This window comes from Rhineura floridana, chromosome 1, assembly GCF_030035675.1.
Source record: "Rhineura floridana isolate rRhiFlo1 chromosome 1, rRhiFlo1.hap2, whole genome shotgun sequence".
Classification (NCBI taxonomy): Eukaryota; Metazoa; Chordata; class Lepidosauria; order Squamata; family Rhineuridae; genus Rhineura; species Rhineura floridana.
In genome coordinates this window covers 287,274,957-287,292,646 of record NC_084480.1, presented here as the reverse complement: position 1 = coordinate 287,292,646, position 17,690 = coordinate 287,274,957, and the positions used below count along the sequence as shown (strand labels likewise).

General features: G+C 41.1%; 1 protein-coding gene across 3 annotated transcripts in view; it reads left to right on the top strand.

The window, feature by feature from the left end:
* Positions 1 to 17,690, top strand: part of RGS22 (regulator of G protein signaling 22) — a 157,198-nt gene that overhangs the window by 31,969 nt on the left and 107,539 nt on the right. For all 3 annotated transcript variants that reach the window (XM_061604071.1, XM_061604060.1, XM_061604080.1), the window contains 6 exons: positions 1,460 to 1,625; positions 3,451 to 3,595; positions 6,815 to 6,880; positions 8,157 to 8,796; positions 10,423 to 10,584; positions 15,231 to 15,411. In XM_061604071.1, coding sequence (XP_061460055.1) covers positions 1,460 to 1,625; positions 3,451 to 3,595; positions 6,815 to 6,880; positions 8,157 to 8,796; positions 10,423 to 10,584; positions 15,231 to 15,411 — 1,360 coding nt within the window. The remainder of the gene's footprint in view (positions 1 to 1,459; positions 1,626 to 3,450; positions 3,596 to 6,814; positions 6,881 to 8,156; positions 8,797 to 10,422; positions 10,585 to 15,230; positions 15,412 to 17,690) is intronic.

The following is a 17,690-nucleotide window of genomic DNA, read 5'->3' as shown; positions in this document are numbered from 1 at the left end:
TTGGTTTCTGAAGCTGTTTTTAATGTTGAAACGCTGCTATTTTTTAATGTTTTTACTTGTTTGTAATTATTATTGTTATTTTGCTTTGGGTTTTGTTAACTGCTTTGAATATCTCCATTGGAGGGAGAAAGCGGATTATACATTTTACTATAAATAAAATGAATAATAATTATGTGCTGCATTTAACACTTCGGTGGTTCCTAAATTGGGACTCTGGACAGCAAGGTCCAGGTGCCTAACTCATTGTTTCACCAGGGCAGCTAACAAGCAGAAGGAATCATGGGCTTGACCGATGTGGTACTACAGCTCAACCAGAGGACTGGAGGGTATACTGCAGCTTTCAGTCCAGGAGAGATCAGGTGGCACGAGGAGCCAATGGGGTTCCAGCTGGCCTTACATACCTGCTGATTCTGGCTTGACTCCTTAGTCTGTGCAACCTGTAATTTTGTGCAGATTGCTGGAATCTGCGGGCTTTCTATCTGCCTGTCTCCATACTGATTTGAGGCTAGGGTTACTAAGCTATAACTACAGAGTACCCTTCTGTCTCTTTTAACAACTACACACTAATGGAAATTAATGCACATGTGCTGCTTTTCCAGCCCTGCTCCTCCTCATGTCCTAGTGCCCACCATCTCTTTTTCCTCAAACTTCTAGATCAAAACAAGAGCCCACTTTTTTTCAGCAGATAGGAAGAAGGAATGACTGGGCTGCAGAAACTAAACTGAGTAGAAGAACCCAAAGCTAGATTTTCTAATACAGTTGTGAAGCTATTGAAAGATACGGGTGGGTTCTCTGGGATGCATCCTGGCAATGCTCTCTACTAAAATTGGGGATGGGGAGAAGTTCAATTCCATTTGCATTTAAAGGTGAATCTACCTAACTGACACTTCTGAAACAATATGCGAACTGAAACACAGCCATGCCTCAAAATTCACACTTCTCTGAATTTGGTAATGCAGTTCTTTAGCCATGTAATGTACACAAAGTACATAAACTAAGGTAACGTGTGCCTAAAACTGCATGCATTTATGAAAACATAAAATGCAATATATTAGGGAAAATATAAATATTAGGGAAAGTATGCTTTGCAAAAATGTGTATATTAGGCAAAATTGCATAGAAAATGTCCATATTAGGAGATATTTGCACTAAAATGTTAATTTTCATGAGGACTTAAAAACAAATTGCAAACTGATATGGAAATGTGGAGAAGTGCACTTAAGACTAGAAAAAATAGAAACTGAAAGAAACCGAAATTAACAAATTCACCCATCCCTAGCTAAAGTAACCTTCAAAACATGTTAAGCTCTGAATAGGTTTAAAGGATGAGAACAGTAAATTAATAAAGTGTCCTCAAGATTTTGGTTTCTTTAAAAGAACAGTAATGTTTTGTTGCTGTTAACGGTGAAGACTGGTGGACAATACAAGTGACCTTATGATATTTGTCACCTAACTGCAGGTTAGCTAAACTTATATCACAGGTGGAGTGGAGCATAACTGGCATCAATTTTATTATCGATAAAGCATATTATCCTTGGTTCACAAAAAGCCTCCCACCCTCAGAAGTCTCTGAAGACAATGAAGATGACTTAATTATGAGAAAGTTCTACGTATCTCTTGGCCAGGTAAAATAAACTCAGTGATGTAAAGCAGGGATGGGGACCCTTTGTTCTGTCAAGAGCCATATTTCCTTGGGTGTAATCTGTGGGAGGCCACATGCTGGTAGTGGGTGGGGCTGAGCTAGTGGTGGGGACTCTCTGTTTCTTCCATCCTTTTTCTTCTTCTTGCCATCCGCATGAAATTAGACTGAGACCTTGGGTCATGGGCTGCCTAAGTGGAAACTCGTAGGGATGTTGTGAAGTAAAATGGGGGAAGGGGCCATGGGCCATGGAGGCATACTTTGTGAAATGTATAATTCTTAGTATTTTATAATGTTATCTTTTTGGCGCTTACTGAAGACCTTCCTCTTTCAACAAGCCTTTTAAGTAGAGACCTTATCCCAGTCTGTGTCTGTGCTGGAATTACTTTTTAGGATGTTTTTTACAGCTTTTTTTTTTTTAAAGATGTTTTGTTTTAAAGATTGTTTTGTTGCATATTTTACAATATTTGAAAGGCTGTATACATGTAAGCACATGGCTTCCCCCAAAGAATCCTGGGGACTGTAGTTTGTTAAAAGTGCTCAGACTTGTAGCTCTGTGAGGGGTGAACTACAGTTCCTAGGATTCTTTGGGGGGAAATAATGAGCTTTAAATGTATGGGGCCTATGGAGCCAAAGACTCTAAAATATGCAATAAAATGATACTGTTTGTTATTTTAGAGACTACTTTTTGTAAACTGCTTCGAGATCGTCTTCTATATAGTAAGTGGTCTATGTAAGTTGACTAAATAAATACATTGCATTTTTGTACCTTCAAAAGAGTTGATGCATGCCCCCCTTTCATACTTGCACAATAACCCTATGAGATAGTTTAGGCTGGGAGATATAGTACAGAGGTATAAACTAGTCATGTATATTAATTTCAGTGGGTCTACTCTGAGTAGGACTTAGTTCAATATAACCCACTGGCTCCAGGTCACCTACAGCTTCTTGGCTGAGTGGTGATTTAAATGCAGGCCTCCCTAATTCAAGACCAGCACTCTAGCCACTAAACCTCACTGGCTCTTGTATTGTTTACTTACTTTGGCTGCAATCCTAACCTCACTTACCTAGGAGTAAGCCCCACTGAATGCAGTAGGACTTACTTCTGAGTAGACACGGTTAGGAGTGCACTGTTATTTATTAAAAGATTTCTGTACCTCATTTCACAAAATGTATGAAAGCGGTGTATAACAATTTGAGTGGAATGCAGTCTTTTCCCTGTTCTTCTACTAGGCTCAGGTATTTAGATAGCTGCATAACAGGCATAAATAACTGGATTAGTTTTTTTCAGCATAGAGTTGCAGAAAAAGCTCAAACTTTTTTGTTATGCTGTCATTGAAAGCACAAGAGCTATGGAAGAATACAATTGTGTCATCCCTAATACAGATTAAAAACATTGGATTGAATGCTCATCACTGGTGCCTACAATAGGCTGGGATGCAATTAAGAAAATGAATGCAAATGTTCAGGGCTAAGGTCATATCAGCAAGATACAGTTTTATGTATTTTTGTCCAATAGACACCATAGCAGAGTTATTCATTGCAGTCTATATCCACTGGTGACCACTGCTTGTATGATTTAAATTGGAATATATTGTATTTACATGATTTTACCTGCTTATACATGCACATATGGTATTGTTTTGTTGGATTTTACCTTACGGCCCCTCAGTTATATAGACCTCTATTACGATCATTCACAGAAGTTTGAAAGGAATGAAGATCTCTCAAATCTGTCTCTGTTCTTCTTGATGGAGCTATAAAGGTTTAAGTTAAAATAAACTTTCATCATTGAATATTATATTTAATAGGCTACTGTCACCCAGACACAGGATTGGTTTACTCTAGCCAAGCTAAGTCAGCACATGATTTCTACGGATTCTATTAATCGTCCTGTGGTATCTTCCCATGTTCATTTTTCTGATGGGACTTCAAAGTCATCTTCCTCAATCCTAGGTAATGCAACAACAAAGATTAAGTAGTGAGCAAAGCCTGCTTCCCTATTCATGTGAATCCACCCCATCCTCTAGGAAGCAAGAATTGGGTGGGGTGACGGAGTGTCAAAAGGTACCATCGTCTAAGAAAAATTAGACTGATAATACAGCCTGAACTTTTGGTACTACATTGGAAACCACTATTGACAGTTCCTTGAAAGGTCAGACTAAAACCTAGAGCAGATTCACTGTGCCAGTAACATCAGAGCCACCAGTCTCCACTGACTGTTACTTCCCATAGCCTTTTAGTGCCTGACAGTGGTGGAAGACTGGCCTTGGCTGAAGATCAGAATGCTTCTTGGCTACTGTGGTCAGATGTACATTGGGTGCAGATCTGATTCTGTCAAAAACCTGAAGGCAAAATTGCCATTTGTTTGTTAATTCGTGTGTTTTTGCATATTAATGTTTGTCTGGTTTTTTATACTGTAATCCAATGCATGCTTACTCAGGAGTAAGTCATACTGTGTTCAGTGGGGCTAACTCTTATGTAGGCATGCAGATGATCGCAGCTTTTGAGATCTGTGTTGGGGTAGGGAACTGGTTGCAGCAATGGGCCAGATCTTTATCTACCCCACCCCTGTGGACCAAGTGGGTGAGGCTGCCTAACTATCATATCACCTGACATCACAATGGTATATATTCTACCCTTCAGTCGTACCACTCCTGGGCAGCTTGCAGAAGTATAAAACAATCAAAACAAAAAGTGAAAGTTCAAAAAACAAATGTCGGTTAAAAGCAGCAGAACAGTTAAAATAAACAAAGCTTATCAAAAGTAGAAAAACCAGTTGAAGTGTTATTTATTCATCTGGAACAATTTTGTACTGCCCTTCAGCCAGAATGGTTCCCAGGACAGTTTACAAACAAAACATAAAAACAATAAAAATCAGAAAAAAAAGCAGAATAAGATAATATCACAATAAAAGCCAGCAAGTAAAAGGAGCAGTTAAAGCAAGTTCAAATGCAGAACTTCAAAACTGAAAACAGCTTGGAAGGTTGCAATCTTTCCATACCCAGGAATAAATCCCACTGAACTCAGTGGGACTTCACTCCTGAGCAGACACATACAGGCTTGTGCTATATAAAGGCCTTTGAATGAATGTGTTCTGCCTTCAAGTCAATTCCGACTTATGGCGACCCTATGAATAGGGTTTTCATGAGGCTGAGAGGCAGTGACTGGCCGAAGGTCACGCAGTGCGCTTCATGGCTGTGTGGGGATTCGAACCCTGATCTCCTAGGTCGTAGTCCAACACCTTAACCACTACACCACACTGGCTGGTGCCAAAAAGATAACAAAGGTGCCACTAGATGAGCTTTCCTGCGGAGGGGATTCCATTAGGATTCCACTACAAAGGCTCTCTTCCTAGTCATGGCCTATAAAAAATGTAAATGGACTGCCTTCAAGTCAATTCCAACTTACGGTGATCCTATGAATAAGCTTTTCATGGTAAGCGGTATTCAGAGGTGGTTTACCATTGTTTTCCCCTGAGGCTGAGAGGCAGTGACTGGCCCAAGGTCACCTAGTGAGCTTCAGGGCTGTGTGAGGATTTGAACCCTGGTCTCCCAGGTCGTAGTCCAACACTCTAACCGCTACACTACACTGGCTCTTAGTCATGGCCTATAGGGATGTAAGAAAAGACTTTTATTTTTTCTATTTCGCTCCATATCCGTTATATGTACTGCTGTTTTTGTTCTACTGCCGTCGGGTTCCACAAAAAACATTATTCAGCTCACTGTTCACTGTGGCCAAATTTGATCATGTAATTATTTACATTATTGCTACATGATTCTACACCATTTCAATTTGGAGAGAGGGGAGGAGAGAATGTCATCAATGATGTAGTGAAAAAAACAATAGCTACAAATTGTGGACTGAAAAAAAAGATGACTACAGCAAATACCAATTGTATTTGCCTGCCTAATTTCCATTCTTGTTTGCAGATGGACAGGCAAACTGATGCAAATTCCATAAAGTTTCCCATTTTGATAGATTCTACAACATCCATACTAGCCTGCTTAATCTCAAAAGGGGGCACCCAGGGGAGAACATGGGCAGGTTGATGTGGGAACAGACATTCCTTCAGATAGCCAGGTCCCAAGGCAGGTAAAGCTTTTAAAATGTGAAGAACTCTACCCACCTGCCATGCAGTGAGATATGGAATACTCTCCCCAAAGAGACACGCCTGGCATCATCACTGTGTTAGATCTTAATTTTCTGCTTATTTTTTAGTGGTGGTGGGGGAATTTGAGTTGGATCTGTTCTTTTATATATATTATTTGTGTATTAGGTTATTTTTATCCTTGTTTTTACACTTGTTTGTAATGTTTATGTTTGTAAGAGTGTTCCATAGGTGGGGTGCCACAACTGAAAAGGCTATTTGTTCAGTCACCATCCACTTAACCTCTAGGCAGGGTCACCAAGAGAAAGACCTCTGAAAATGATCCAAATACATGGGCAGGTTCACGTAGGAGCAGTAGTGTAGTTGCAAATTCAGAAGATCTTCATGATAGTCACGCCATGACACCATCACAGCCATGACCCCTTTCCCCACTTTCTCTCATCTTGCTTGCTCTTTGATTCATCTCCAAGTCCACACTCCACTACAACAGATGTCCCTATGAACCAATCAGCATGAAAGGGGAGGCTGTGTGTTAGCTACTGAGAAGAGTCTTCTCAGTGGCTGGCTCACCTTTTATCAGTGGCTAACACACTCCCTTTTCATGCTGATTGGCTCATCCATAGGGACTTGGCTGGGACCCTGCTCCTAAAAAAGTAACAGGTCTTCAACCCCCCACAACCCTGGATGACTATACCCCTGTGTAGGAGTAGGCTGTCCTTCAGATACCCAGGTCCCAAGCTATATAGGGATTTCAAGATAAACACCAGCACTTTTTTTGTGTGCTAAGTGATGGACCAGCATATGGATCAGGGAAGCTGTTTAACATCTGGGAAGATCTGTTGCCTTTGGCTGGTCCTGGTCAACAGTATGGTATCAGGATCAATTAACTACTTAAAAGCAGCCCCTTTGTATTAGTTTGCATGGATGTTTTAAAATTTGTTTGTGAGCAACATGGGTTGGTTTTAGATAGCCCTCAGGTCAATTACCCAAGTGAATATGCCAAGGTGGATGCTGATAGTTTTGGGAATCACCTTGTGATTATTTTAATGTTTACTTTACTTTAGATTTCAGGTCAGTACAAAGGGTGCCTAGTGTTTCATCCTGTGTTCTCCATGCAGTTGGTCTTGGAGGTAAGTGGCACTAATAGCGTAGAACTCTTCTTCCCTGCAAATAGGAAGAGTCCCCACTTCCCTGAGTTGGAGGTGTTGGAATATGTGGTTCAACTCGAACTGGTGGGTTGGGACTGCATGGGGTTAAAAAGGGTAGCTAGAGAGGAGACCTCCTGATTGCTAGGCTAATACCTATCCTTTGATCTCCTGTTGACTCTCCTTTCCTGCTAGACTGATATGCTTCGGATGTTGACCACATCTCCTTCCTCCTTCCTTCTCTTTTCTCTTGAGAGGGAGAGCAGACATCTTCCTCTTTTGTCTCTCCCTCACCTCCAAGCATGAGGGCAAACATTAGGCTTAGTGTTTGCATCCCCAACTTAGCTAGTTAGCTAGATGTAGAACTCTTTTTTGTCAAGTATGTACTTCCAGAATAAAGTAGTTATTTCTTATTTTAAAGCTTAAAGTCTCTGTCTGACTAATTCATAGGGAAGGTGTAATCTTTAGCAAAGATTCAAATCCACAAAGCTCACTCAGACGTTCAAATACCTAATTTCACTACTCTGCAACACGAGGATGTTTCATAGGAAGCTGGTGTCCCCTAGTGAAGGTAGAATACTATTGAAGACTTAAGATCCCTGTTTGTAACAGATGGCTTCTTTATAAAGAAGAAGAGAGCCAGTGTGGTATAGCAGTTAGAGTGTTGCATTGGATTTGGTAGACAAGAGATCAAATCCCTACTCAAGCCATGACGTTCATTAGGTAACCTTGGGCCAGTCACAGTTTCCCAGCCTGACCTACATCACAGGATTATTAAAAGAATTAAATGAGAGGGAGAACCATGTATGCCACCTGGAGTTCCTAGGAGAAAAGGTGAGATATAAATGTAATAATAATAATTTAAAAATATATACGGGATCAGCAGAGGGCAAGCAAGCAGACACATGGAGAGGCATTGCAGCACTCATTTCAAAGCAATACCAATCCAGCCCCCCAGTGTCTTAGCAAACTGCTTAGGATGATCAGAAACCTCACAGCAACCTCTGTGAGCAACTTCCACAAGGTGACTCTCTTCTTCCACTTAGCCTGAGAGGATGGAAAAACAACAACATCCCAGACAGTTGGGACGTGACACAAATTCCAGTGGCTTCAAGTAACCTCTGGGTATCAAAGACCATGAATAATAATTCTGTTCGCTGTCAAGTGCCAGGTTATACCAAGACCTAGAGAAAGAGGACCATGTTCATGTCAGTCTTGCCAGGAAACTTTATAAAACTAATATTCTCTGGTTTTAATGCAGAACTGGATCCCAGGATTAAAAAGAAGCGCTCCGCCACGTCTGGTACCCCACTTCTTCACAGATTAGCAGCCAGGAGAAGCATAGATGAGGGGCGTTCTGTGTCACTTCCTGATACTCCTTCAAGGACTGTCTTAAGAGCGTACTTAGGGCAGAACTGGAATGCTGCTCCTCAAGGGGTGGAGGACTTTGAGCGACAAGAACTTGCATATTTTCAAACAGTAGATGAGTTTTCATTAGCCTACACTCAGTACATACTTAGAAGCTCAATCGCAGAACTTACTGGGCAGCCACCTGAAGCCAGCCCAACTGATGTCAACTTCAGTAGAGTGTCAAGAGTGTTTATATTTGAGATAGCAAACATTCAACCTTTCATGGAGCCACTCCAAGGAAAACCTCTGATACTTGGGGATGACATCACGGATAAGGGAAGTGAAATAAGCATTAGTACAAAATCTGAAAAAGATAGCACTGAAAGTAGGGCTGCCTGGTGTCTTAGCCACAAGACTTATGATATTGGTAACAGACATGAATTTGAAAGGTTCAAGAAGTTCATCAAAGGAACTTTGGGAGAAAGGTACTGGCACCTCTGGTTGGACATTGAAAGACTGAAAGTCCTGAGGGATCCTAAACGGCAGAAAAGGTATTTATTCCTTGAGTCTTTTAGTTCTTCTAAAAGAGGCTGGGGATGTTGGATCAGTCAACCCAGTCAACCCTTTGTCAACCTGGTGCCCTCCAGATGTTGCTGTACTACAGATGCCATCATCCCTGACCATTGACTATGCAGGCTGGAGCTGATGGGAGTTGGAGTCCAACAACTTCTGGAGGGCACCAAGCCTGGGTTAACCCACGAAACCTGGGTTAACCTATGACTTACACGTTTGATTATGCATATTTATCAAGTCCTTGCTTGGTTGTAACGTTCTAAAGAATAATAAAGTTATGTAATACAAGAATTTGAACTCTAGCAAATACTTTAAAGGCAAGTTTAATGCACAGCATTAAACCATTGGCCATTACTTTCTAATGCAGGTGTGGGGAACCTCAGGTCTGGGAACCAAAGGTGGCCCTCCAGACCTCTTTATTTGACCTTTGGAACCACACCCTCTCCCCCCAGGCCACACCCATCATTGGCCCTGCTTCACACACCAACCGTTTTTGACTGGCTGGATATGTCCTTGAACACTGATAATGCCTCTTGCTTGTTTGGGTGGAGGATACAGAGGGGTGTGTGTAGAAACTAGCCTACTGTACAAAGGTATCATTTACATTTGTTTCTGCATCCACTTTTATCTCTTGCTCCACCCACCACTGGCATGAAAAATGTTTCCCATTCCTGTTCTAAAGCATCCTTCTAATATTATACTGTCATCTAAAGACCCATCAAACCTGACTGTCAGGGAGAGGAATGGGTAGAGAATCCTAGTCTTTTCCCCAAGGCCACTCCCCTCCTTCACCACCGCACTCTGTGCCTTGCTATCCATGTGGTTGCCTCATGTCCCCAAAGGTAATGTGGTGCCCAGGTTCCGAGGATGAGGTAAGATGCATGTAGGGTTGAGTTGGAGAGAGAGGCAGTGACTGGCCAAGAGACTGACCTGTTTTTGTCCCAAAGAAATTCAAGGTAGTTTTTAGTAAGACAGAATTAGTAACAGCCCTCACAGAAATTAAGGGTTTTTTTCTCCAGCAGAGGAGCAACAGATGTACCGGTGAGGACTGCTGTTTTGTAAAAAAGAAAAGGAAGGAAGGAGGGAAGGAAGGAAGGAAGGCTTTATGGCATGCTTGCCACAAAGTGCTATATCTCTTTGTTCCTCCTCCTCATTCTCAAATGTTCCCTCTGCTTTTTGCAGGTGTGCAATCTACCCCCAAAAAAGATCAGCAGAAGAATTACTTTTGAGTAAATAGTTAGCATCTCAGCTGGATGTGAAGTTTGACATGATTCCCCAAATACATACTGTATTTGATGTATTGGTCCCTGTGTCAGGGATGGGGGGACCTGTGGCCCTCCAGAGGTTGTTGGACTGCCTCTCCCACCATCCCTAACAATTGGCCATGCTGATTGTGGCTGATGGGGGTTGGAGTCCAACAACCTCTGGAAAACCACAGATTCCCCATGCCTACACTATGTACTAAAGTTAGCTATTAAGAAAACCTTATTTTTTATTTTGGAAAGAGATCCCTCTTCTGCTGAAAATATTGTTTGCAAATGACCTCAGTTATTAGCTGGAGTGCATTTGTACATATTCTGTGTGAATGTTTTCCTTTATTCAAGACAGCTTGATAGAATGAAAAAAATCTACCTAGTGAGCAATGGAGATTATTTCCTTACCTCTGAAGTTCTGATCAAACTAAACTTGCTGGATGGAGACCAATGGAACATGTATAATTTAAGACAAGTTCAGTCTGAGGTAGTGAAACCTTTGCTTCTCTACTGGTAAGAGGATGAAATCATTCATTCAAATCCTGCTTTTTCTCAACGCTTTGGTTGTTGCTGTTGTTGGACTGTGGGGGTGGTGGAGGAGAAGAAGACATTTATGGTATTAAACACTTGCTATGGCAAAGTGATATGGCAAAGCCTAATTAAGGCCTCTAGGGCAAATGACTCAGTAATCTTTTGGAGAGTGGTTTCAAGGGGCTGGCCCAATTCAGTCATTAGCATGGATTATCATATATCTGCTAATATATGGGAAACATATTTTAGTAACATATATGCACAAAAACAAACCTGTCAGCATTCAACATGGGCTAATATAAATAACTTCCTGGAGTGGCCTCCTGTCTCTATCTCTGAAACTATTAGTCTTATTACCAAACTTACATCAGGTAAAGCCCCAGGGGCTGATAATATCTCTGCTGAAATGTTGAAATCAAATGTAGAATGGTGGGCTCCAGTGTTAGCAACTTTATTCACTTGTATCGACCATTCAGCATGCATTTCGGAAGACTGGGGGCTGGCTGTAATCATTCCAATATATAAAAAAGGGAACAGATCGAACCCTGGCAATTATAGACCAATTAGTTTGCTGAGTATCATCAGTGAGCTATATGCCAGTCATCTTCATGAGAGGTTACTAAATTGGATGGAGCAGGAAAACATACTTGAAGATGAACAGGGTGGCTTTAGGGCAGGGCGTTCTACAGTCGACCAGGGTTTCATGCTTCAACATTTGGCTGAAAAATATTCATCATCCCCTGGAGGAACCCTTTATGCAGACCTTTATAGATTTTAAGTAGGCTTTCAACCTGATCCCAAGGGATAAATTATGGGGGAAATTTGAGGCTTCCACTACAGATAGGTGACTACTAACACTTATTTGTAGTCTCTACGAAAACACTCATTTGCAGGTAAAATATGACCGAGCTGGCCACCTGTCTGGTCCCATTCCAACCTTCAATGGAGTTAATCAGGGCTGTAACTTGGCCCCTACCCTGTTTAACTTCTAAATTAATTCCATGGTCAAAAAAGTAGCAGATGCCAATCTTCATCCTCCTAAATTGGCACCTAGATCCATGTCAATTCTACTACATGCAGATGATGCAGTCCTTCTGTCCTTGACGTGCATAGGACTGAGGCATCTTTTAAGAGCCTTAGATTCCTATCCCAAAAACGAACAGTTGTCTACCAATTTTACTAAGACCAAGGTACTGATTTTTACTAAGAAGAGAATTAAGCACAGATGGCAGATAAATGAACACACATTTGAACAGGTTACATACTATAGCTACTTGTAACCTTTCATTCATCAGGCTCCTGGAATGCTCAAATAAATAATGCCATTATGAATGCACAGACGAGTGCAAAGGCACTCATCTCCTTTTTTACCAGAGGGGGTCAACATGTACCCCCAGCTATTCAGGTGTTTGCAGCTAACATCATAGCCCAGATGTTATATGGCTCACAGTTATGTGTTTATAGCAAATTTGCTCCATTTAAAGTCATTCAAACTAAATTCCTGAGATCTACCCTGGGAGCCCCGTGCAGCATACCTAATGTAATCCTTCGTTTAGAGGCAGGGCAAATTTCTATAGAGGCCCGTGCGTGGATTCTCAAGATGAATTATTGGCTAAAGTTGATGTTTTGTCCAGAGGGTTTAGCCCCACTGATGCTCATTAACGTCTTCCAATCAAAATGGAGGAAGGTGTTAACACTGAAACGACAAAAGCTGGATTGTCTCCTGATGCTATATTGGCTTTAGGATACACTAAAGCCAAAGCAGTTATAAAGCAGCGCATTCAGAACATTGAACTTCAAGAACATCTAGGGCTGGCCACACTTTACCCAGATTTTAGGGATAATATGGCGGCATTTGCACCTACAAATTATTTCACAGAACTGACTATCCCTAAATATAGGAAAGCTTTTATGCTAGCCAAGTTCAATGTTTTACTTTCTGTGTTCCTGGAAGGCAGATATAGGAGGGTACCCTATCGAGAGCGTTTGTGCCCTTTTGGTTCAGGAGCAGGGGAGACAATTGCTCATGTGTTACTCTGTTGCTCTTTTTATCATGATTTTAGAGCTATTTTTATTACTCCGATATTAACAAAAACTCACGGCAGATCTGACTTATTTTATCTGGATTATTTGTTGTCTGACCGGAACCCCCAGGTCAGAATGAAAGTGGCCAGCTTCCTTGCATCTTCTATCAAGTGTCAGAGAGTAAGGATTAAATAATATTTTCATAATTTTAACCTCTAATATTTTCATGTCTTGCAACGAAATTATACAGCCACAAGAATGGCTGTATACTATAGCCAGCATGAATTTTTCACATTCTGCAATGTTAAACTCAGAAACGCTTGCTTAACAACTCTCTCAATTTTCAGGGCAATACACAAAACAGTCAGAGAGAATAAAGAGTTCAAAGTCTAAAAAGATAGGGGGGAAACCCAGAGCCCTTTTGGACTTTTTTCTGTCAAAGTTTTCATAATCTGTTGAAATTCATTAAAAAATCGGCCATGTTCACAGAGTACCTGGACTCCTATTACTCACCTTACCCCATACTCTGACCTTCATCGTCTGCAGTTTAAAAGTTAAAAAAAATGCCTGGCTGATTTTTAATTAATTTAATAAAGTTTGCATTAAACTGAATGATAATGTTGGGCATGCTCAATAAGAACCAACTCTCAGTGTTCTAGAAGCCAGACTCACAGCTGCTTGGCTAGCCTAATCAGGGGGCCATACCCACACCAGACTTTGATTTCACTTGAGATAGTCATGGCTTCCCCCAAAGAATCCTGGGAAGTGTAGTTTGTGAAGGGTGCTGAGAGGAGACTCCTATTCCCCCGAGAGAGCTCCAGTGGCCAGAGTGGTTTAACAGTCAGCCACTCTGATTGAAGGTCTGTGAGGGGAACACGGCATCTCCTAGCAACTCTCAGCACCCTTCACTAACTACATTTCCCAGGATTCTTTGAGGGAAGCCATGACTCTCCAAAGTGAAATAAATGCCTAGTGTGGACAAGGCCGGTTCTAAAGGTCGGTCAGGTTGGGCACTGGCCCAAGAGCCCCAGAGCTACAGGAGCCTCTGAGGGGCCCTCTGCTCCCCTTCCACGATCTGCACCCCCCACGCCCCCCATTTACCTGTCAGCTGGCTTTTTAGCATTGCACTTAATGAAGATGGCGGCTGCAGCTTCTCTAAGGTACTGAAGCTACTGCCACCATCTTGGTTGATGGCAGAGATGTGTGCGTGTAGCATGCACGTGTGCCATCAACAAAGATGGCAGTGGAGGCTTAATTCCCCTTAGGGAAACCGTGGCCGCCATCTTCATTAAGGGCAATGGTAAAGAGTAGACAGGTAGGGGGGCTGTGGGGGTGCGTGGGCGGGCCACGTGCATGTGCATACGTGCACACCCACCCACCCACCGGGGGGCCAGGGCAAGTTGATGCCCAAGGGCCCCCACATGCCTGGAGCCGGCCCTGGGTGTGGATGTGGCCAGGGACAGCTTTGGTTTAACTTTGGGTGGGAGGCTACATGTGCCTGCTGTAGAATAAAACGGTGGGGGAAATGCTGAAAAGCAATGATACTGTTCACAAAGTTTTCCTTTTGGAAATAAAAGGGGCTTCCTGTCTGCCCAGTGCCCACCCACCCCATCTCCTCCCCTCCCCCCTACCCCTACCCCTGATCAGTGTTGGACTATGACCTGGGAGACCAGGGTTCGAATCCCCACACAGCCATGAAGTTCACTGGGTGACCTTGGGCGAATCACTGCCTCTCAGCCTCAGAGGAAGGCATTGGTAAAACCACCTCTGAATTCTGTTTACCTTGAAAAACCAAATTCTTCCAAGCTACACAGGAAGTGGATTGGACTGTGAAAGACCAATCCAAATTGTGTTTGCATTTTGACAAATTTGTACTGCAGTACAATATCTCAGAGAGGAGGTCAGGTCTCCTGTTCCCCTGGTGCATTCACTATAGCTGCCCAATTTCCCTGCTTTTTAAAGTTTGATAGAAATAGCTGTGGGCTATAGGTACATTCTTAAACCGCAAGGTTTTTTGCCTATTGGTGAATCTACTATTGTGGTTTGCTTGGTTTTATTATGTACAAGAGTCACATTATTTTTTTCCCTATTTTGCACTTGAATGTTTTTGTATGGACTGGTCTTTGACCATAATAAAATAATCAATCAATCAATCAATCAATCAATATTCTTAACATTTCTTGTGAAAGCTTGTGAGCTTTGCCCTTACAGGCAGCCTAAAAATGAATGAACATAGATTCTTGCGGTGCAAAACTGCGGCAGTAGCTCTTAGTCTCTGCAGTTATAGCATATCTCTTAACAAAGTACTTCCTGTTGACTTTCCTGTTTCCCTGTTATCACTGCCAATTGGGGCAACATGAGGAATTGTTCTAAGGCTCTCACTGTCTCAAAGAGAAACAAAAGGCAGCGGGTTGTATTCAACTAAGTCCTGCTCAGAGTAGACCCATTGAAATTAATGAACCTAAGTTAGTCATGTCTACTAACTTCTTTGTGTCTAGTGTGAGTAGGGTAATAGCACTAAATAGCACCCATTTTTTTAAAAAAAACTTTAGTTCAGTTATAATGTCTGTTTAACCACATTGTTTTTTATATCTTCTTTTCAGGGGTCCCCGATTTTGTGTAATCCATACAGCTGCCATACAGGCTACAACTGCCAAACTGAAAATCTGGCATTCTCGGCAACAGAAACCACGGATGGATGTGGATCCTTTCCCACAGATGGTGTCACTGTTGCCACTGAGAGCTAAATCTTGCATGCCGAAAATAGCACAACCCCATTATCAGGTACTGCTACTGTTGCTTTTGTTTTTCATCAGTATATTTGATGCTTTACAGGTGGTGAAGAGGGCTGGTCAAGAAAGGAGATGCTGTAACATTTAATGTGGTGGCGGGGAATCTCAACCCTGAGGACCAAATACAGCTCTCCAGTCCTCTCTGTCTGGATCTTGGGACTTTCCTTAAGCCATGCACCCTGTTTCCAGACCATGTCCCTTATTTGCCATGTTCTTTGCATAACTTGGAAAAGTTACTTTTTTAAACTACAACTCCCATCAACCCCAGCCAGCATGGCCACTGGATTGGGCTGATGGGAGTTGTAGTTCAAAAAAAGTAACTTTTCCAAGCTCTGGTTCTTTGCCCTTCTCAAGTGCTCTTACCTGGCTGGCGGGAATGTGTCCTTGGACAGTGGTAATGCCTCCTACGTACCTAGATGAAGGGGGGGTGGGGATGTAGAAACTTCTGGCCTTTGGGTAACCAATGTAGCCTATTGTGCAAAAGTCATACCCATTGCTTCACCCACATTTCCAATTGGCACAAAGTACCTAGAAGGTTGCCCATGAGAGGAAGGTTGCCCCTGGCTGAAAATGGGTTGCCACCCCTGATTTAAGGGGCGGAGAGGCATTAGCCAAGAACAGAAAAGTTAAAAAAAACCTCTCAGAAATCAGCTGCCATTTTTCTGTATATCACAGTATATGTTGGCCCAGTTTTCATCACTGCTTATTCCTAAATCCCTATTATTCAATTTGCGCTCAAAATAAGAGGGACATGTTTATTTGGAGAAAAATTGATAGATATATTTCTTAAAGAATTGAAACCTCTCTTTGACTTTTTGTGGAAAGAATAAAGTAATGTTTATGAGATTTGATGATTAATTAAGATAACTACTGGAGGAAAGTGATTTTATAATATAATTTAAGAGACAGGATTGTTATATATTGTAGACCTATAACTGATTTGATCTGCGACAAATGGGAAGTCAACATTTTATTTTTTTGTTTAATCATTTTTGTTTTGTTTTGTTTTTTGTCTTTGAATGTTTTATGATTTTGTTTTGTATGTTTTATGAAAATTTGAATAAAAATTATTGTAAAAAAAAAAACAAAATAAGAGGGAAAGAGAGAGAGAAAAAGAACAAAGAGAAAAAATAAAATAATATATATATAAAAGTCAATGAAAGAAAAATGTCAGCATCAAGGGAAGACAGGACAAAAACTGAATCAGAGAAATCTACTCTGACCTTTTTACATCTCCAGCAAGGGTATTGGTTTGATATATTTTACTTAACTTATGTGGGGTGAGATACCCTAGGTAAACGATTTTAAAAAGGTTTTCTTTAAGAGCGGAGCTTATTAGGAGTCTTGGGATAGTTCCAAACAGCCAGTTCCACTCTACTGGTAGAATTGTTAGGCTATCATTATCAAGATATTTTCCCATTTACTATGATAAGTTGGTTGAGACTGATACAGCTAGATTGTACAGATTTTACTAATAGACTTCTTAGGCATCATGCTTAATAAAAATGCTTCAAATTGTGTATATGCTTTAGGTAGACCATATTTATTATTTGCTCCACTATATGCCATAATTGAAGATACTGAAAAAATGGAGGTTTGGTCTGATTAAATTTACTAATTAGTTTATTATACAAATTAATATGACCTTGTATTATCCAGTTAGCGTAATATGACATCTCTCCCCAAACAGAAACATTGATAGTATTGTACTGTATAAATCTTCTTCTGCAAATTCGTTGGTTATAATGGAAGTATTAGGTGAAAAAGCATGTTATTTTGGGGGAGAGTTTAATCTAGATCTTCAAAATTGCCTTCATAGATTATAGCCTTCATAGATTATAGCATTGACATCTTCATATTAAAGCTTCTAGTTTTGTACCACAAAATTTCCCAAAGTTGTTTCTTCTATATCCTTTGCTCTGCTGTTACTAGGTCATCTGGGTTATACTAATGATAAATCAAGGATGGTTTAATAGCTGCATAATAATGAGCTATATTCGGTACTCCTAGTCCACCTTTGTCCATTTTCTGAAACAAATTTTGTTGAGCTGTTCTGTGTGGCTTGTTGCTCCATATAAATGTATTGATTTTCTTTTGCAGTCCAGCTAGATATCCTTGTTCAATTTCCAATAGGAGAGTTGAACAAATTTTTTTGAAGGATTACCATCGAAATTGATGAGAACCTTCAATAACAGAAGTATTATTCCCATATAAGCATGCATAGGTTTATAGCTTAAGTAAAAGCTCACCTTCGCTGTAGATGGCTCCATG